A 22,786-nucleotide genomic window follows, 5' to 3' on the forward strand; every position below is an offset into this window, starting at 1 on the left:
CCTCATCCATAAAATCTCACTCTATCATTGACAGCATGTGTGGCATGTGTATATGTGATTAATTTATGTTATCCTCTATATATAAGGGCATTTTACCTTTTGAGGTTGACCTTTTACTTTGTTAGTGCTGTGTTGTTTTCCTTTCCCCAGGGTTGTTTAGTCTCAAGCTAGTCTTCCGTATTAATGCATGTATTCTCTGTTCAGTCTCCTTACATTACTGAAATCAGTTTTCCCTCCTCTGTGTGCATTCTCACATTGTCAGTCAGGCACTAGCCTGATTCCTTATATCAAACTGTTATTTCCATCTATCTTAGTCACTAATTTGAAATTACTATAAGTTGGTTCATACTTTATTTTGTATAATGGGCACAAGCAAACAACACAGGTTGCCAATCATTGTAATACCAAAAAAAAAGAACAAAAATAATGTGTAACATGTCATACTACTTTTTGGGACAACTACCATTTTGTTCTGTATCTTGAACTAATAAAGAAAGAACCATGTTTTCATGTGAATAAGCATGAGAAAGATGAAACATTTCCCCATTAGTTTCTTGACTAAGATGAGATAATGCTTTCATGATTCCTTAATCTTCTACCTCTTATTATCAATGATTCAACCTCACTGCATGGACAAAGTTACTTTCTAAATCCAATTAAATGACTTTGGAAGCAACAATCTCTTAGAAAAATATATCATCACAAAATTGACACTCATGGTCAACAATTTTACTCATGAGTGTGGATGACAATTTTAGCTGCATGACTAAACGGCTAATTATATGTTGCAAATGCTTGAAAATACAAAAAACAGTGAAATATTATATTTTTTTGATAGAAAATGAATGCTCGAAGATGAAGAAGACGACTATAGTTTTTCAGAAGAAATTGACCACATATTGTCATTATATGGAAAAATTGGGTGTGGTCATTTTATTTGATAGCTGTTAGAGAATAGATCTGATGTTGGATAAGATCTTACGTAGGCTGAAATGAAAGAAATCAAACACATGCACACAAACAATTTTACGTGGTTCAGACAGGCGTGCTTACGTCCACGGTAATCTCTTTCTCTCTATTCAAAGTTTTTCTTGAGAGAGAAGATGTTTATTTATAATACTCATTTGATTACAAGCAGGAATAGGTTTCTTGAACCTTCTCTATTCAGATAATCTTGACTCTCAAGATTACATATGTTTAAGACTCTCCTTTGAATATGTTTCTCTTCCTTGGAGTCTCCTTGATTGATGAGATTCATAAGTGAGTCCTTAAGTTGGACTCAAGATTCCTATTAGAGTCTTGACCTTGATCTATCTTGAAACCATGTGGGCCCATTGGAGGATGCCCCACACGCCCATTTTGATCATCTTCTTTACCACCCCTTCAAGCTCATCTCCCCAGCAATGAGATTGAGCTTGGATCTAATGTCTTCAAACCACCTAGTGGGTAGAGGTTTGGTTAAGTTATCTGCTAGATGATCCTCTAACACTATAAGAAACATGTGGATTAGCGACGACCTAAATCCGTCTCTAATCCATCGCTAATTCATCGCTAAACAGTTTAGCGATGGATTAGCATCAGATTAGAGACGAATAGCTTTCATCGCGAATTTTTCGACGCTAAGTAGCGACAAAACTTATCTGTCACTAATTTGCGATAGATTAGCGACGAAAATGATCCATCACGAGTCTGTCACTATTTTAAATTAGCGATGGATAATATCTGCCGCAAGTCCTTCGCTATTTTAAATTAGCGACGAATAATATCTGTCACTAATCCATCGCTAAATTTAAAAAAAAATTAAAAAAAAAATTGCTCGTTGTCGGGAGGTATTCCGGCAGCAATAGGCCAGACTTGGAGCCGTTCGTCGGCGACGATGGAGGAGGAGGACGACCCACCACCAAATCCCAACAAGCCATACTTCCTCGACCCCAAGATCTCTGATTGGGTCTCGCAGAGGTCAGAATGGACCGATCTCGTTGTTGACGGCCATGACAGAGATGAGGCCGGTGTCGGGGCGGATGGCGTTGTGGAGGCAGTCGAGGTCAAGGAGGTCGTCAGAGCCGACAGGGAGGTAGGTGGCGTGGAAGCGACCTGCTCCCTGGCGCGCTCGACCGCCTCGTCCGACTCCCAGCCAAAGAGGTGAGTGCGGGAATGGGGGTTGCCGAAGCGGCCAGTGAAGAAGGGCAACATCGCATCCAGCACCCGCGGGTCCACCAGTGGCGTCGCCTGCATGTCCAGGTACAACAGTCGCCCCTCGATCCGCACGCCCTTCATTGAGATTCCTCCGCCCTCCTTTGCTGCGTCGGAGTTGGGCGACGGTAGTCACGGCGGTCGACATCATCCAGCAGGATCGTCCGGTGAGCCTTACTACGACAAGCATGAGGCTCGGCTTCATCGATCAGCGGGAGCACGAGGCTCTGTTTAAATCGAACATCAGTTTAAATTTCGAACGGGGGAGAGAGGGAAAATTTTGCGCCTTAGGTGGGATGGTTTAAATCGAAAATTAGCGAGGGAATTTTTCCGTCGCTAATTAGCGACAGAAAAATTCCCTCGCTAATTTCCTACAGTTTTGCAGTGAAAATTTTTTGTCGTTGATCTGTCGATAATTAGCGACGGATTTGAGACAAAATTTATACCGTCGCTAATTTTAAAAATATTTCAAAGATTGGCGACGGATAATGTTCTCTCGCTAAGTCCGTCGCTAATTTGCGACGGAAAAAATCCGTCGCAAAGATTCGTCGCTAATAAGGGTTTTTCTTGTAGTGTAACATAATGAATTTAACTTTAAGTTCTTTCCTTTTTACTTTCTCTTGGACAAAGTGAAAATTTATTTCAATATGCTTCATGCGCACATGAAAAATTGGATTTTTTTGTCAAGTATGTGGCCACGAGGTTATCACACCATATTATTGGGATTTTCTATTGCTTAACATGTAATTCACATAAAAGATATCCTAACCATGTGAGTTTAGACACAACTCCAATAAGAGCTTTATATTCGGCCTCAATGCTTGATTTGTCATCAATTTGTTGCTTGGATGAGTTCTAGAAAATTAAGTTTATGCCAAGGAAGGTAAGGTATAAGGTAACCAATAGTAGAGTGTCTATCATCTTCCCATCAACATTTGCATAACTTGATAGTTGTAAGGTTTTACTTTTATGAATATGAAGATTGTGCATCATTGTTCCATTAAGATAGTGAAGGATTCTCTTGACATGGTTCGAGTGGACTTGGGTTGGAGCATGCATAAACTGACAGGCTTTATTGACTGCGTAAGCACTATCTAACATGATATATATTAGAATGCCCCAACGATGCTTCGATAATGAGTGGTGCCCTCGAATGGTTCTCTTTGAAATTTGGACAAAGCAACGTTAACTGCAGCTGGAGTATTTAAAGGTTTGGCCTCTAGCATATGGCTTCTTTTGAGCACATGCAGGATATATCTATTTTGAGAAAAAATCAATCCATTTGACAAGAAAATTGCCTTAATCCCCATAATGAAATGTAAATGCCTGAGATCTTTAATAGAGATTTTTTTCCCAAACTTACTGATCAAGTTCTGAACTTCTACATGAGAGTTTTCTGTCACAATGATATCATCAACATATACAGAGACAAATAATATAAATTCTCTACTTATTTTAATAAAGAGAGGCATGTCAGCCTTTGTCTCAACAAAGCTTAGGTACATCCAAAAACTCTTAAGGAAGTATACTCAAGAATTTGTTTTAGAAGAAGCTCACACGGTGCTTTGTTATCAAGATTAGGACTAGAAAGCCTGTTTATAAGGTAGATGGCAGTTTTGAAAGCATCTATCCAAAACTTGTTACTCATAGAAGTATTGAAACATAATAAATATATATGCTTTCAACAACTCTGTTTTTTTGGGGCGTATAGGGACAAAAAATCCAATGCTTAATACCATGTTGATTTAAGAAATTTGAAAAAGCCAAACTGAGAAACTTACCACCCCATCACTGTGAAAGATTTTGATTTAGAAACCAATATCTGCAACCTTCTCTTAAAATCAAGAGGATAAAAAATAATAGTCTTAGATAAACTAAAAGGTAACCTGTGAGTTTTTTCAAGCATGCAACTAGAGCATAAATCAAATAAATGTACTTTATTTTTAGGTAAGTTTTTATAACTAAAAATATTCATTACACCCTAATTAGGATATCCGAGCCTACAATGTCATGTGTTAGAGTAAGTGTCTTTCTGAGCATGAAATGTCCCTATTCATTTTCTTGGTTTGTCGTTTTCCTGGTTTCAGATGTATAGTCCTCCTTAACATAGAAATATGTGGGGGTGAAACTCAAAGATACAATTGTTATCAATAGAAAGTAATTTTTTCTTGATTTGAAGAACAAAAAGAACATCTCTTAGTATAAAAAAAACTTGTCTTTCGAAGAGAGTTTTATGTTACTTATCGTTGATATGGAGAGAAACATGATATTCCACCTTATCTGTCATACCCTTTTTTTTTTTTGTCGCGTGATGGGTGGCGCATGTGTCTGAGTACCAGTACTACAAGGGATCAAAAAGTTATACAACACATTGGTTTGTTTGCATAGCAAGGAAAATGCACGGTGGGGTGCCTTTCCGACCCCATGCGGTCATAGTGATTTTTAGGGCGTTTTTCACAAGAAAAGCAATCCTGTGTTTGCAGTGCAGCTGTGAGGCTTTGCAGAGTAGTTAAGTGATCCAACTAGAGTACTTTACAAAGTATTCGAGCCACACAAATCAGAGAAAATCGAGGCCCCATGCAGCATTTTTTGTGTAAAACACAAAACACAGAAAATTGTTACGTGCACAACCATTTTTTTATGTTTTGCATGGCCTGAGTATTTCGTAAAGTGCTCGGGCCGATCACTAGATCTGCTCCACTTTGGAGAGAAGTGTGGCTTCCAACTTTCCATACATTTCTGCGGAAACCCAACCTTTTTTTTGTGGCGTGCACATTGAGTGGAAAAAGTCCACTTGGTTCGGGTCTCATACGGAACCAAAGTGATAAACCGTTTCTTTGGATAAATAACTCGGCAGCCAAAATCTTATGAGATTTTGAATTGTTTTATAAATCTGGGTCTTTTTGGGCAAAAAAAAATTTGAATTAAAAAATAAAAAACCAAATTAGTAAAAAATGAATTATAAATTAAAAACAGAAAGTTTAATTTCTACATATACCCAATTTCTTGCGTTTTTTTCAAAATATCACCAATATTTGTCTCATTGTAAGGAACCATTATATTTAATTGGTCAACTTGCGGGAAGGACCTGCCACATGTCAGATCGTAGCTGGTCCAAGTGTAGTGCAAAGATGGACGACTCAAAATTTTGATTGGGTAACCACAGCTGTGGTATCCCATGTGGTAAGCCGGGTCTTGTGCCAAGCTGAAGGCCCAGGTTCGAATCCGTCTGCCACATGGGGCTTAAGAGATATATGGTAGGGGTCTGCCTAACCCCAGCTTGACTTTCAAAAAACCTGCGGGGTTGCCCACGTGGCCAGCAGGGTGGTTGTGAGGGTGCTGAGATGAAGGCACTAGATCAAACCCTGCTGGCACACCGAGTGTGTTCGTAGCTTTTAGAGGTAGGTCACATAAGGCAGGGTGGTTGTGAGCTCCACCCAGAGTTTTCCACGCTTCAGCGAGAGTTCCTCGTCATAAAAAAAAAAATGATTGGGTCTGGTTAAAATTCAGGTTGGGTAGGATCCAACTGTAATCTAGACTCACATGTATTTGTCCAGTCAAGTTCCTGACCCAAATACAATGTTAGTATGGGTATAGGTTCTGTATCGTTTGACCAGCTATTCAAGTGAATCGGGCCGATACTGATACTCAAGTGAATTGTTCTGAATTGGCCAAAAAATAATTAAAAAATATTATGTGTCAATCAGAACCTGACACAGGTTAAAGCTATTAAAACAATATTAAAAATATTAAAAAATAAATTTAAATATTTTTTTACATTTATTAAAAAATAGCTGATTCAAGGGTGAAGCGTATCGATTTTCTGCCGAGACCATGCGCATCGGTACTGACAACACTGCCCAAATCAAATTGGTTTGGTATGCGTCTTTAGTATTTCTCATTCTAGGATGTGTCAGAACAGTAATGTCGATCTGGAGAAAATTTGGGCAAGGGAAAATCTTCCGACATATTGAAAAGTTATAGTTTTCTTGAGAAAGTATTGGCCTATAGGAATATAAGCAATATAAAATATGCGATCATAAAAAATAAATAAATGTTTTTTAGGCAATATATTGGCATTTGAAAATATCGGAGATAGATACTCTGTATTTTGAAAATATCGCCTACATTTGTTACTTGGCTTCTTGGATTAATTTGGTCGTTTCGTTACTGATTACTCGATCTTTTTTTTTTTACCTTTTTTTGGTCAGTTAGTTTTTGGTCGTGAAAATTTTTGGTTTAGTTTTACATGAAACTAGAGTTCCACGTCTCACTTTCTTCCTTGCTATTTTCCCTGGCGTGATTTTTCAGGGTTCTGGATCCAGAAAATCTCTTTCAGTGCAATTGGGTATCACCCATATTTGTTGGGGAGCTGTAAGAAGATGCACCACCATCCAGAAAATGGATATATTTCTTGTTTTGATCCTTTTGGTGTGAGGTTTTTTATTCAATTTCTCAGTCTAAAGCACACCCATCTGAACCTTTGCAGAGTTAGATGAAGCTTGACGTTATACAATTGTTACTGTGGTCTTTGGAGTTTGCATTCTGTTTCAACTTCACATTCTTATATACCTATATGGACCTATGAAAAGCTAAGCTCACCTAAGCTTGCTTCTTTTTTTCTTGTTGATTCAGGGTCCTCTTTTGAATTTTTTTTGTTAAAGTGAACATTTTTCATTATGAAGGTATCTGTTTTGTGTTCCTGTTTTAATGTTTATGAACTAGCACATCTATTTTAAATTGTGGTAAAGGATAAAAAAGCATGCAATCTGGTTGTCTGAGATTTTCCTGTTCTGAGTAAATGAAATACTAGCTTGGTTATGGGATTCTGCTTTTTTTTTTTTCAAATTTTGTAAATAACTATTTGGAGTCTTCAAATTTTGTAAATTACTATTCGAATTGGTTGTATGCGGCAGAGAAGACATGTCATTATTTTCTGCTATGAAACCGATCAGCTTCCTAGTTATGTATAATATATATTTATTCTCCACGCACCATTTACTTTAGGAGCATTCTTGGTCAACTGGGAAACACTAATTCACCGGAAGCTTTGGGGTTTCACATGGTCTATAAAGAAGAACTCAACTCGATATTAGTGAGTTTTCTCATGGGAAATACTAGCAACTATAGTCCTTGAGATGTTACATTTTAAGTTCATTGCCGTGTTGTTAAAATCTTTTCTTCCCAAGGCAAGATGTTTAAAATCTTCAACAGATCATAAATTTATATTTTTCTTCTACCTTTTCGGAATGATCAAGATGCCTTTCAGGAGCTTTTATGATCTAGCAACTCTGGGTGTATTGTACACCATGAGATGCTAGTAACCATGCACTTTGGATTATAGATATTAAAATTGGAACAGCTTTGACTCAAATACCAAGATTTGGACATCTTAAATGTGCTGGTAGATGCTGCTTCTGTACCTTTTATGGGGTAACCTAGCTATAGCTATTGATAAAGAAGATGCTCAAGATAGGCGTGTGGGGGCATCCTCCCCAATAGGCTTACAAGTTTTCAAGATAGATTAAGGTCAAGACTCTAAGAAAAAAAAAAGTCCAACTTCAAGGTCAATCAAGGAAACTCTAAAGAAGAGAAACCTGTTTAAAGAAGAGACTTAAAAACATATGTAATCTTGAGAATCAATATCATATGAATAAGGAAGGTTCAAGAAACCTATCTCTTCTTGTAATCAAATGAGCATTATAAATAAACATCTCTCTTAAGAAAAATATTGAACACACACACACACACACACACACATATATATATATATATATATATATAGAGAGAGAGAGAGAGAGAGAGAGAGAGATTACTATGGGCGTAGACACGCCTGGCCGAACCACGTAAAACCATGTGTGTGCATGTATTTGCATACTTGCATTTTAGCCTACGTTAGATCTGATTCAACGTCAGATCTATTCTCTAACATGGTATCAGAGCCACAAGCTATTGATTGCTGAGACAATAAACTTTTTTTGTGTTGCTTCCCCAGTTGGATCATCGTTAGAAGCATGCTTTGTCAGGTTAGTCTTGCTTATGTGTTTTTTGTATACACAGTTGAGGTTGTGCATACCTTAGGAATTGAAAATTAGTTATTTGGAGTTGTGCTTGTGAGAGTATGTTCCTCTTGTCTTGGGATCGACCTTGGGTCCTTAAAGTTTATATGCTTATTATCATGAGTTCCTCCTCTGTGTCTGCATCATCATCCATGACTACATCCTTGGTTCCCAATGTTGTGATCTAGTGGAACGCCTTTTCGAGCCTTATTTTGGTAAATTTTAATTGCAATAATTATTTATTATGGCAATTTTATATCAAATCAATTGTGTTTAATCAAGATTTAATTAAATTTATTGATAGCTCGTGCCTTGCTCCAGAACAATATTTAAGTATGGCTAAGGAAGGTAAAATTCATCCTATAAATCTTAAATATTTTGTGTGAAAAAGGTTTGATCAATTGAACCTAAGCTGGATTAAGTCTACTGTGACTGAGGTTATGCTCAATCAAATTGTTAGAATCTTTAGTGTTAGGGATGCGTCAATAGCCCTTAAAAAAGTTTATGCTTTTCAATCTAGCCTTAGAATCATGCAAACTAAGAAAGATCTCTAAGATGTTAACAAGAGAGAAAAATTCATAATAGAATATTTAAATCATGTTAATTTTTTTTATTTTCTAAGTGTTAATAAAATTGTGAGTGATGATGATTTGGTGTATTATACTTTAAATGACCCTGCTCATGAATACCAGAGCTTTGTTACCACTATTACTATGCTTGATGAGTTACCATCCTTTTATAAAATTATATGATATGATGTTGAATCAAGAGACAAGGATCCAGTTAATAAGTCAAAGAAAATCTCAAGACTATATTGCTATTGCCTTATTTGCTCAGCAAGGCAGAGGTTATAGTCAAAGTTTTTCAGGATAGTTTAAAGGAGGTAGAGGTGCTGGCAGAGGTAGGGACAAAGATAGAAATTTTAGAAAATTTGGTGGTCGTGGTTGTGGTTTTCCTACAAGAAATAATCAAGGCAGAGGTAATGACAATTATAAAAAAGGAAATCCAAATAAGCAGAAGGTTATTTGTCAGTTTTTTGGTCAAAAAAATCATACTGAGATATTCCTAAAGCTTTTACTACTTTCTTGAACATGTCCTTAGTTGGGAACTCCACTTTATAGTGATGGCCTTTATGTTGCTTTGCATACAAAAAATAGGCAAAGCGTCTTTCCGTATCCTACTTTGCTCAACTTAAAGTACAAATTGCAAATGGAATCTTACAAGTTTATCTCATGTTTTTTCAGTGTTTGGTAGAATACATGGCTAATTTGTTTCATGCAGTTTTCATAAGAATTTGCTCAGCTGGTCTCTTTTCCTCTATTTCTCAACATGGATGAAACAAACATCCAAGTATCATGGCGGGAAGGCACCGCTTATGCACAAATGGGCCGCAGTTTTTCCTACCACCTTCCTATTTTTGGTGTGCAAATTCCTTCAATACCTCCCCTCATATGAAAGAACTTTCATAGAAAGGCTGACATGGCAACATGTTTTATAAATTTATGCCCCTTCTCATGAAAGACCTTTCCCTTTCATGGGAATGAAATGTAAGGGCCCTAAGTTACAATGCTCCTCACATCTTTCCTTTCTCTCATCCCATTTAGTCAATAATGGCATTAAACAGAAAACTAAGTTAATATTAAATCTATACAGATACAAGACATTTTTACTACTCTCTAATATTAGCATTCTCTCTCTCTCTCTCTCTTTCCTTTTGGCATCTAGAGAAACGGACTAGATTGCATCCACTTGAATGGGCGAAGTGTGTATTTTGGAGAGAGAGAGAGAGAGAGAGAGAGAGAGAGAGAGAGAGAGAGAAGTATGGTTTAGTATGTTAGCCAACTAGTGAGAACATATTACCCACAATCCATTTTTTACATCGAATCATCCCCATACCACGTACACGATTCTTTCATCATATCAAGGTTTAAAATACCAGTCAAAGGCATTGATTTGATTCTTTCAGGTGTCATTATTTCTTAATGTGGGTTGTGAAAACTAAATTGGCATACTCATGGGATTTTCTAAATTCAAACAGAAGTAATAGCAGCACCATCAGTCTAGGCTCTGGTTAAGGCTTGTCCGGATTTCTACATGAAACCATATTTTTCTTTCAAAAAAAAGTTGCAAATGAAGCTAGGAGTTCCAAAATTTAGTTTTAACTCCAATCAATCTGATTACTTAAAAGGTAAATGTGTATTTTGTTTTTTTGCAAATGAAAGTAAGGTTTCAAAAAGGTGGCTTTAAGATATTTGGACAGCGATGCTAACTGATCATTCTTTCTTTTTACTCTAATAGTAGTTGGTGATGAAGATCATGACAGAGTGGTTGAGTTGTTGATTCTGTTGGTTGGCTAGAAACTTTCAGATATTGGACTGATTCTAACAAGCATCTTACAATTACAAAAGTTGCCAATCATATCAGTTTCTAAGCTGATTATTTCTAGTTGCTGATGAAAGAGGTGAGCATGACAAGTTAACTAGGATGCAGCATTATCCAATATGCTAGATCAAGTAATTGAATGGGGTAATTATAAGATTTTGTAAAGAATAATTATTTATTGGCCTAAGCCTAATGCATAACAGAATACAGTAGTTCTACCCATATGCCAGCAGAGAACAGCTACACAATATAGTCAATTTAGATATTGAAATTCTACTAAACCCAATATTATTTTCATAATAGGAAAGTTTATTCTGTTCTGATGTCATTTACAGCAAGAACATTCTTTTCTTCTTCAATAAAATTGTGTTAAAAGAGTTGCTGATACACATTACAAGAATATTTGTCTTCGAACTTCTCACAGGTTATCACAGTTCTTGACTTTGAGAAGAAAATATAAGGTCTGGTGAGCTGATAATATGAAGGCAGAAGCAACATACTAGGTCGTTATAGAGTTCACTAGTTCCGCCCTTCTTTCCCCTACAGTCATTCATTTCTGCAAATAAAACAGCTTCACCAGGATGCAGCGGTTTCTCATACGCTAGACCAAGTAACTGAACGGGTAAAGTATAAGTTGTAGAGAGAATTATTTCTCTTTGTCCTAAGCCTAATGTATAACAGAGTGCACTAATTTTACACATGCATGGGAAATCCATAACTGTAGTTAATGGAACAGTTGATGAGAATAGCTACAAAATTTAGCACCTTTCAGACATTGAAATTCTACCAAATCCAATAGCTGATTAAAAGAACCAACAGAAAGCTACTTTTATGCATGATAGGGAATTTTATTCTGTTTTGATGCCATTTACAGAAAAAACAATCATTTGTTCTTCAACGGAATTGTTTTTTCAAAAAATTTGCCAGCAACGCAAGAATACTTTTGCTTTTCAACTTCTACAAGACTTATAGAAATTCTCAAGTTCCAGAAGAAAAATAATAGGTCATTATGGACTTTGCTAGGTCCAAAATTTTTAGTTTCTCCCACAGTATACCTTTTTCAGCTTTTCGTCTCAGATCAAGTGTAGTATTTGTTCCTATCAGTTTAAATTTTCTCTCACAGACGTCCTTTTATCTGTTCTTATCAGTTTAAATTTTCTCCCAGTCATTCTTTTTTTCCTTCATAGCATTAGTGTTCTTATTGCCATAATAATTACATCGATTAGTGTTCTTATCATACTTGCATTGGTACTCAGATACATCCTAGTGTATTGTGTACCTGTAAGGAACTCATTTTGGAAACCATAAATAGAGGTATCAAATGTTTGAAAAATTAAATCCCATTACTTAAGAAACTCGTTATATTACATTATAAATGACTATCAAACTCATTTTTATAAACATCTCTGTGTCCTTTCACAAAGATATTCTTTTTGTTAAGACTATTAAATATTATGACTTATAAAGGAATTCTTATACAGTGATGATTGATTAGATATGTATATTTAACTGTTTCAATTTGTAGTGTTTTTCATAAAAACATATACTTCTCTCTCTCTCTCTCAAAATGAAAAAACTTCTACCAATATTTTTTTGAAGTTGCATCAAATGTAAGCTAGGGGACAGCCATGATGGGGCCGAAGCCTCACAATTTTTTTATTACATGGAGCAAATTTACCAGCCAACCATCATTTCAGATTCCATCAAGGAAACACTGTTTTGTATAACACCTGGATTTCATGGGAAAACCCATTATTCAGTTGTAACATCTGCCAATTCTTCTTTTGTAAGATCATAATCTTGAGAAAATCATTTGAAATTTTTTAAGGTGAAATGCATATCACAGCTGTCTGCACTCCCAATCATGTCAACTAAGAAATATCAATGCAAGACAACATATGCACGGGAGTGTGTATGACAGGGTGTGTGTCTTGTGCATGTGTGTGTGGTTGTCTCAAAAACTAAAATCTTATAGCTCAGAATATGTAGGCACCTTTCTTTCAAATCACAGATAAATGCACAGTGCATACTGCTTATCCATAAATAGCTAGTCAAGGAGAGATAGAGAGCTTAAGTTGAACTTCAGAGTTCTTCAACATTAATCTACATGCAGGTGGATTACCACATATGGTACCTAATCTGGTCAAACATGGCTACCTCTGCAAGTCGTAAAGTGCTTCTGCAACAAGGGCACGTTTGCTTTCATCACAGGTGGGATGAGCAATCACAACTTTGAAAGTATAAGCTGCAATTGTTGGTCACAAGGTCAGTCTTGTGACCAAGAATCACAGGATTCAAGGGATGATCATCCTCAAGTGAGAATTACAATCACAGCTTGCGCTTTCTCATGTTTTGCTATCCTTGAGAAAGTGTTGTGATTGTGAGTTGCAATCACAGGATCTTGAGAAAATCCAAGTGCCCCGAAGATATGCCTGGCATACATTAATGAAAAACAGAACAAAAAATTCACACGAATTATGGGAAGCATAGCTGATAGGAGTATCTTCTTGAGAAGATCACAATTCCAAATATAAAGAAACAGGAAAATTACAATCACAGGAAAAATATAGCCCTCTTCCAATCCAAAGTTCACGGCTTTACCGTCATCAAGAATTATAATTTACCATCACCATCAAGATAAGGTCCTCTACCAATCACAAAGTGCATGAATTTAACAGAATTGTGGTTAGAATCATGCTTTGTTAAGGAATTTATGCCAGACCAAATATGAAGCTTTAGCAATTATATGAGAATGGCAATTTAGAAAGTTAGAAAACACTTACAGCTACAGGAAAAACAACATTTATGTTTTTGATCAAGTGGCATCATGTTGGAAAACCAATGCCTACGGGATAGATCAATTGATGTGCTTTCTGGGTAAGTTTAATTGAACCCAAAAAATTCTCATGCAGAAGTGAAGAAAATGCAAAGAAGGGAAGAACTTGTGTTTCTTCCTGATAAAAGCTTGTGAATGAAAAGTTCAAACACCACAATGCACAATACCAGAATTATAACCATAAACATAGACTAATATGTATACCATTTCATTCATGAACAAAATCTTCGTCTTCCTTCTTTATATTGTTTCCTATTCAACTTTTGATACACTCGCCCAAACAAAGGCCTCATTCATCAGGCTCCTGAAGTTTATAAAGTTTGTAAAACCTATATGTGCAGAGGATTACTCCACCATTAAGGAAAAAAAGAAACTGCGAAAAGATTACAGAATTTTTGGCTCGGAGAGGAAGAACTGAGGTATGTCCTGGCCACATCTGGAGAAGAAAAAGCTTCCTCCAATGGAGAAAGATAGCTTCATGTCAACATGTCTCTTCTGCAGACAAAGTCACTTAGCAGCACCCCTGTCCTTCAATTCTCCATGAGGAATTGAAACCACACAACTAAAAATCTTGGAGAAGTACCACCGAAAACCGACGATTTATATGTAGATACTACTTTATACATGAACAAACTGTTGATTCTTTCTTCTGTATCTTATTTTCTGTTCAAACTTTTATTACACTTGCCGAAACAGAGGCCAGACAAGTTCGTCAAGCCCCTGAAGATTAGAAATTTTATGAAGTATATGTGCAGAGGATTACTCCATAAAGGAAAATAAAAACAGAGAATTTTGGCTCATAGAGGAAGAACCGAACTCCGGTTTCGCCCATGTTTGGAGAAGAAAAAATTTCCACCAATAGAGAAAGATCTTTTCATATCTAAAGGTCTCTTCTGCAGAGATAATCCCTTAGCAACATCACCCAAAACTTTTTGTTCGCCGCTATCTCCTCCATTCTCGAGAGCAACTCCTTTGAAGCTTGACAATTCCCCTGGATTCCGCTCCTCACAGTCTGATGATCCTGTTGCTACCATCGATCCGCAAACAACCGATGAGAATTCGCGGGCAGAATTTGTTCCCAAACCTTTAGATACATGGATCCTAGCCAAGGAATTCATCGACACCGATCTTCTTACACGCCGAAATTCAGTTGATGGTTCTTCCACCATAGTCCTGTCCGATCGATTACCGCTCGATTGGCCGGCAATTACACCAGAAGCGTTAAGATTTCCTACCCTCTTCCCATCTTCAACATGGAATTCTCCCAATTCAATTGCCACCGAACCCGAATTCCCATTCTGATCATCATCACTTCCCCTACTATCTCCCGATTCCCCGACACGGGTTCGGTCCACCACGGAACGCCCGCTATCGTCCTCCGCGGGCAGAGAACGAACATCGTTCGCCATGATCGGAGCTCGGCACAGAGGGCAATTGACGCGAGCCCTCAACCACCTATCTATACACTGAATGTGGAAAGCGTGGCTACACTTGGGCAGAAGCCTGAGATCCTCGCCCTCTCGGAACTCACTGAGACACACAGAACAATCCGTTTCTTCAATCAACCCCTCACCCCTCTTGAATTTACACACAGTAATAGAGTTTATGAGCGATTCCTCAAGACCCACCGTGTTGATGTACCAAATATGGTTGATTGGGTCTTGACCCTCAAGGAACTCATCCAGGGCAGGTGGGTTCTGCTGCATGGCCCTCCTGGACGAGTCCCTCCTTCTATGGAAGCACCTGATCAGGGTGACGTAGAGGCTCACCAACACAAAGGCTGTTGAAAGGAGAACAACCATCGCAATAAGAGTGTTGGAAAATACGCTCCGGTGAGGGAAAGCCGCTGCTGGTGGTGGTGGTAGTAGCAAAGGAAGAACCTGACTGCAATTGGCTTCACACCCAACGGTAATAGAAATGTTTTCATTGGCTACAATATAGTAGTAATAGGAACGGTAGGTCTCCATGGTGAAATACGATGAAGTATACGAAGATGGTGATGGAGAAAACTAGAGAAGGAAGGAAGAGAAGAGAGATGAAGCAAGTTTGAGGTTGCTTGAGAGTGGTAACTTGGGGTTGAGAGCAGGGCTAATGTCTGTCATCCTTGTAAGCCATGGGAAGAGAGAGAGAGAGTAAATCTTTCATGCTATTCTGTGAAACCAATGGGGAATGGTAGTAGGTTGGTTGGTGGGAGGTCATAAATGAGTGGTGCCTTCGTTCTTTCAATTTTTACGCGTCCATTGTTATCGGTTTTTCTTTCTTTGGTTGCAGTGAACCTTGGCAGGTTGGGTGGGTTTGGTCACCCGCCGAGACGACTCGGAAATGAACGAGTCGGTTTAGTTTGAGTCTTGACCTCTGTGACAAATATCGTGAGATTTATAAAAATCTCGCGATAATATCTCGAGAAATTACCTGAAAATTTAAAACGGCAATTTCTCGCGAGATTTTCAAACCGTGACAAATGTTGTGATATTTACTTTTTTAGCAGATATTTATCGTGAAAACCTCCAAGATTTTTTATTTTTAAATGTGTTTTATTTATATTTTCTAAGATTTTTTTTCTATTTAATTTTTATTGCCGAGATTTTGCCGGAAAAAATGCAAGATTTATGAAAATTTTCAAAATCTCCCAACTTTTTTTACAGACCATATTTTGCGGTTTTAAACTTTTGTCACTATGGTATTGGCTAGGGTTGAGGACTTGGGAGGTGTTTATGGCAACGTTGTGAGAATAGAATTGGTCCTTGGGGTGTTTGAATGTGCAGGGAACGGTTTCCACAGGACGCCATCGTGTGGAGCTAACTCATTCATGCAAATGTGGGACGCACGGCTACACAGAACACCGCATCCCATGTGTCCATTTAGGACGCATTTTTGTATCTGGGGGAGTTCCATCCTCCCCTTGGAACATGGAAGGACAAGACACCCTGGATACCTTAAAAAAAAGTGTCTGAAGCCATTCTTGTGCAGGGCTGTCCGTGAACAGGACAGGACATGATGTCCTTGTCCATGGCTGTCTGCGAATCAAACGCCCCCAATTGATTTTTTTCTGAAGATCAGCTGCACCGGTTTTATTTTTATGTTTTGCTTTTTATGATAATTATAATAGTTATTGACTATTTGATTCCTGAGGCATGACATGCACATTTTAGAATTTGATTGGCCTTATAAGTTATCATTTATTTTACTTTGTGATTCATAACTTTTTTTTTACTTTTTATAATCTTTATTTAAAAAAATAAAAATAAAAATATATAAAAGACCAGTCACCCGATTCGATTTTAAATCGGTGGCGATACTCTCAATCATTTTTTTGAAAATGATTGGTTCACAAACCGGTTCTGACATCGTTGGTTTATAGAACTTCTTGTTGTGTAAGAGGTTACTGCACGCCTTTTGTAACTGTGGTGACTTTGAATGGTGTTGTGGAGAGCGCATGGCATTGGAGGTCCTAATCTGTGGTGACAAGCACATGGAATTGGTCCTAATCTATTGTGATAAATATCAGAAATATTTTGAAAATATTATGAAAAAAATGTGATATTTCAATGACAAAATATAATTATATTTTCATTAAAAATGTAAGTATCATGATTTATTTATGTTTTTATTGTCTATTTTTCAAGAAAAAAGGCGGGCTTACTACTACTACTATTACTATTATTATTATTATTATTTCCTATAAATATAGTTTTCTACCTTCTAATTTATTTATTTTTGCCAATGAAAGTATTAGAAATATTAAAAAACCAGTGTGTTTTTCTTGTGCAGATCCTAATCCATTCATTTGCCTAACAATTCTTGTTTTTACTAACAAAATTTAGGGTCATTATACATATTGCTTGATGTAAAATCAGGGTTACCCGAAGCGCCATACCACATGGGAAAGCACATTTTTTTTAAGCACGTTTTGGAAGCGCGAAACGTGACACTTTTAAAACATGCGAAGAAGCGCCAAAATTTTTTGAGAAGCGTGCTTCCCATACTCGTTTTTTTCTTATTTTTTTATTTTTATTATTTTCTTTTTTTGCTTTTCCCTCGCTTCCCCCTTGCTTCCTAGGTCATTTTCAGTTCACTTCTTAAGTCGCTTATGAGATGATTCCTGGTTCGTTTTTAAGTCGTCTTGCGCTTTCCACTTCTTAAAATTTTGAAAGTTTCTTGCTTCTTGCTTCTGTTTTCCACATCGTTTCTCGCTCCTGCTTCCCAATTGACAACTCTGTGTAAAATAAATAATGAAGGTAATCGAGAAATCTAGAAGAAGCTTGGGTGAGGATAGAGGCGGATCCAAGGGGGCGAGGAGTGGCTCACACCCCTTCTAAAGTTTTGAAAATTGTTATTATTTTATTATAAAAAATTAAATTGCCCCATTATATTTTAGTTTTATATTTCATTTTATTATATTTTTTTTTTGCCCACTTTAAACAAAATATAAAAAATTTTATTTTGCCCTCTTTTATATTTTAGTTTTATATCCTATTTTATTATAGTTTTTTTGCCCCCTTTTATATTTTATTTTATTATAAAAATTAATTGCCCCCCTTTAAACAAAATCCTAGATAGGCCACTGGGTGAGGAGTCTGCTACTGCGGCAAATGATTCAGGAGGGAGGTTGCTATTCTGGACTCCCTACCCACGGTGTAGGTAAGTCTTTTGCTCCTCCATAGGAACACACCATCTCGGGTGCGACCCGAGACCACCTTACCTTTCATGGCCCACCTTTGAAAGCTACAGACACACCCGTGCACCAGTGGACTTTGATCGGGCACCTTAATTTATCTCAATTCCCTCACAACCACCCTGTTGGCCATGCGGGTGACTGTGACCCCGCTATGGTAAAACCTAAATTTATTGTACTGCTTATATAGAATTCTAAAATGCATAATATTAAATATCCAAACACACCCTCTAAAAGAATAAATTCCATTAACCCATTTTTCTTGATATATAAATAGGTGCACCATTGTTGTCAAAATCGGCTTTCGAAAAACAATTCAGAAAATATTTTGAATCCCTATTATTTAATCAAATTGAATTACTTCAAAAAATCAAAAGAATTCAGAAAAAATTATCTAAACAAAAAGAAAAAAAACAGAAATGAAGTAGATAATGACTTAGAGATTCAATCCAACTCTAAAATACACATTTGAAAATTAAAAGAAAATGTAATAGCAAACAAACATCATAATTATCACAAAATATTAAAAAGAAAAAAGAAAACCGATTCAGTCCGGTTTTCAATAAATAAGTGCAGTGCCGATTCGTTTCCATTTTAACAACATTGGGTTTCACCTAAACGGCTCCTAAGGTTTGCATAACCTTTTACCTTATGTATCAACTCAAAAAAAAAAATTAATGTGCTTGTTTATCTCATATAATATGAGACACTAAACGAGTTGAATCAATTTGTGCCGTCCAAGATTGAGATGGCATACCTTTATCTGTATAATTCTATTAATTTGACAAAAAGATATGATAAAAATAAAGAATTTGGTGACATTCATTTTTCGACAAAGACGGGGTCACCATAGTTTTATGGAACACATCTAGGGGTGTCTACCGGTCGGGTTTGGTTCGGACCCAGGTGAAACCAGACTTGGACCAGATTTTTGGATATGGTATATAGTCTGGATCTGGTCTATTATAAGAGAAACCATACCCTGACCTGATAAGAACTGAACCAGACCCGAACCATACCCAATAAAATAATATTTTTTGTCATTTTTACATTAAAAAATTACGGGTCATAATCACAAATCGGGTCAGGCCCAGGTCTGGTATAAAATTTTACAAACTATACCTGTATCCATGTATTAATCGGACCTTCGGGTATGGACCCGGATCTTAATTGAGTCTTCTTATTTGTCACTATACCCAGACCCTATAAGGTTTGGTCCGGTTAAACCCAATCCGTTGACACCCCTAAACACAACGGGCACGGTTATTATAATACAAAATACAAAATATGTGGGCCTCATTTACTTATTATTATTTTATGTTTTTAGGATGACTTTGATCCTATCTTTGGTGCAAATTGAGGAAAAAGTAAGATCCCCTCGGGATCTGATATATCTTTCAACTTGGTCAACACTCAAAAGAAAACGCGTTTACTTTACTACGTGGCTGCCTAATAGCCCTGCATGTTATTTTCATTGTCTCATTAAAAGCTTCACCACGAAAGCCCTAAAATCTAAAGGTCCAAAGATGATGGGAGTAGGACCAGCAAGCTGGACTTATGCATTCATCATTCATATTGATGAGAGTGCATCTAGGGAATCGTATCGTAGCTGGTCAGCCCTAGGGCAAAACCAAGTCTTGGCATAATTTCAAGCAATTTGCTTATTTTTATGTTTGGTTGCATTCAAATGCCATTTAAAAGAGAATGAAACTCATTTGCACAGCTAATCAAACATGTGATTTGGAATCTCTTGAATTCATTTTGCACATAGGGGTGTAAATGCGTCTAGTTTACCCGAACCTGACCCGAACCAAATCTTATAGGATCTGGGTATGGTGATAAATAAGAAGACTTGGGTCCGGACTCGAAGGTCTGATTAATAGATGGGCACGAGTATAGTTTGTGAAATTTTAAGCCAGACCCAAGCCCGACCCGAGTTTGGATTAAGACCCACAAATTTTCAATGTAAAAATGATAAAAAGTATGGTTTTACCCGGTATCGCTTGGGTCAGGTTCATGTAGTTCTTATCGAGTCTAGATATGGTTTCTCTTATGATGGGTCCGATTAGATCTGGGTTCAGACCCGATAACATACTCGAAAACCAGGGCAAGGTCCGGTTCTACTTGGGTCTGAATCAAACCCGATCAGTTGACACCCCTATTTGCACATATCAAACATGTGATTTGGAATCTCATGCAAATGAAAATGTGATTTGAAATCATATATGGGGTGTATTTACTTTGGCTACAAATGAGAAATTCGAAGCTTGCCAACTTGTCGGGCTTTGATGTTGCAATAAGGTGCACCTCACCAACTATAGAGTCAACCATGGTTTTTCCATATCACGTGAAAAATCACGATTGTCCCAAATCAGGAAGGTAGAGCCTTTGCATACACTTTATTTTTTGGATTATCAAACTGGGTTAGGCAAACTGTAACACCTTAGAATTTTTAACTCAAAATAAGTGTAAATTTTTAATTATTTTTTTTTATTATAATCTAACTTAAATGAGTGGATCGGTATACAACAAAAATAATTTTGGTTTTTGAACTGGATAACCCTGAATAAGTTACAAAAACTAACAACTCTAAACTGGATTGAATGTAATTCTCATTAGGGCTTGGATCTCGATCCGCACACTAAGAGATTTCATTGAAAATCTGACTCCACGTGAATTGAAATAAAATGCAATATCATTCTAACTTAAATCATAATGTAGCAACATTCACTAAAATAATTACATGTTCATATATAAGAGTCAGAAACATCTCTATCTAACTGAGATCTAAAAATAAAGCATCTTAAGATCGGCTAAGGATAGAAACATGGTCCACCGACCTTGCCACTGAATTGCACTACCACACTGCACTTGTATTCTCTATGAAACGGGATCAAACTTATGAAAGTTGGTAAGTTTATACCACTAACATCAAGATTGTACATACTAGAACATTCACTACAAGCATGATATCACAACTCAATGATTAACATAATCATGATAGAATTGAAGCAGAATAAAGAGCAAACATATATCTCAACATTCGAGAATAATTAACATTCATTGTATCAATGCAAGTCTTGTTTATCTTAATTAACATCGGATACACGAGTATCATCTTTGTATCTAATTAGGTCATGACAAATATTTATTATGCTATGTAAATCACTTTTCTGAAATGCCTAACAGACCAAATATTCAAGACGGGCAACCTATGGCCAAAAGACTGCTCGTGGTGGCACAAAATGATGCATCTAGGATTAATTGCAGTAGTTGGCCCAACCTCCCTAACTCCAAGTCACTAAATACCAAAGAGATGTCATTGATCCCATAAAGCATTCAGTAAGACATGTAGATATATTGGTGTCACTCGAGGCAATACCACCTACCTTCTCCATGGTAGGTCATAAGTGTGAATGAGTTACATGGTTTTCTTATTTAAATATTTTATCATTTCATATTAAGCCTGATTTACTATATGATACAGAATGTTGGGCTGCCAAGAGACATCATATTCAAAAAATGAGTGTAGCTGAGATGCGTATGCTTAGATGGATGTGTGGAAATACAATAAAGGATAAGATTCGAAATGAGGAGATACGTAAGAAGGTAGGCGTTGCATCCATTGAAAATAAGATGAGAGAGAATCGTTTATGGTGGTTTGGACATATTCGGCGAATGCCTGATGATGCTCCAATTAGAAGGATGGAGAAATGAAAAACTATATTAGTTAAAAGAGGTCGTGGTAGGCCTAAGAAGACTTGGATAGAGATGATAGGAAAGGATATGAATGCTTTGAAACTCACCGAGGACATGGCATTGGATAGAAATGATTAGAGGAGAAGGATTCATGTGGAAGACCGAGAATGATTTTCTTTTTTGGTTCCTATCGCCGACCCTAATTGTTTTGGGATGAAGGCGTAGTTGTTGTATATACCTCGTTCCATGAGGCAAATCAGAGATTAGTAGCCCAAGTATCCTTCTAGGGCAACAATCACATTATGATGTAGTCATATGTACCCAAAACCATTATGTGTTGCTCTGGCCCCTTTAACTCATCTAAACACTTCACCGGTGAAAGTATGCTTAACAAGACAAGGGTGTGGATGTTTGCAGTATGCATGTATTATTCAAAGTATGATGCTTCCTTGCGCACCTCGTGCGTTCTTATCAAACCTGAGCTTGCATAAGAGCTACCAAAAATATAACACGGCTCACATGCATAACAATATTTAATGCAACAACAATACAATCCATACAATTATGCCCATCACGAAGGTTTCTTGAACCATAAGATCAATCACAGACAATAATAGTGCAAGCATGGATCTCATATATTATATATAGCATTCTTAACATTTATAGCATACATTATCATTGCATAATTAGTTCATGCATTCATACATATGCCTTATTTCGAAAACTCATAACACATGTAAAGTTCACTTATATATATCACATATTCTAATATATATGCATATTGTAGTTTGGACTTAGGTTAAAATTGTGACACGTTCATGTGTCGGTCATATTGAATACACGAGATCATGGTTCAGTTTTAAACTGAACACACTAGTGTGAACTTGGTCCAAAACCTAGGAACTGAAGTGAACACATGTGTACACAGTTCAGACTGGCAAA

The 22,786-nt window shown here is 36.9% G+C and overlaps 1 protein-coding gene across 1 annotated transcript; it reads right to left on the minus strand.

The window, feature by feature from the left end:
* Positions 1-14,267: 14,267 nt before the first annotated feature.
* LOC149841241 (RING-H2 finger protein ATL52-like) lies at positions 14,268-15,437 on the minus strand. Its single transcript, XM_090005218.1, has one exon. It carries the CDS (start codon positions 15,435-15,437, stop codon positions 14,268-14,270), a length of 1,170 nt encoding a protein of 389 aa, XP_089861344.1.
* Positions 15,438-22,786: the final 7,349 nt, after the last annotated feature.

This window comes from Nuphar pumila, chromosome 4 (genome assembly GCF_984573655.1).
Source record: "Nuphar pumila chromosome 4, dmNupPumi1.hap1.1, whole genome shotgun sequence".
Classification (NCBI taxonomy): Eukaryota; Viridiplantae; Streptophyta; class Magnoliopsida; order Nymphaeales; family Nymphaeaceae; genus Nuphar; species Nuphar pumila.

Excerpts from the sequence above, each read along its gene's own strand:
- LOC149841241 (XM_090005218.1), bottom strand. The coding sequence starts at position 15,437 with ATGGAGACCTACCGTTCCTATTACTACTATATTGTAGCCAATGAAAAC.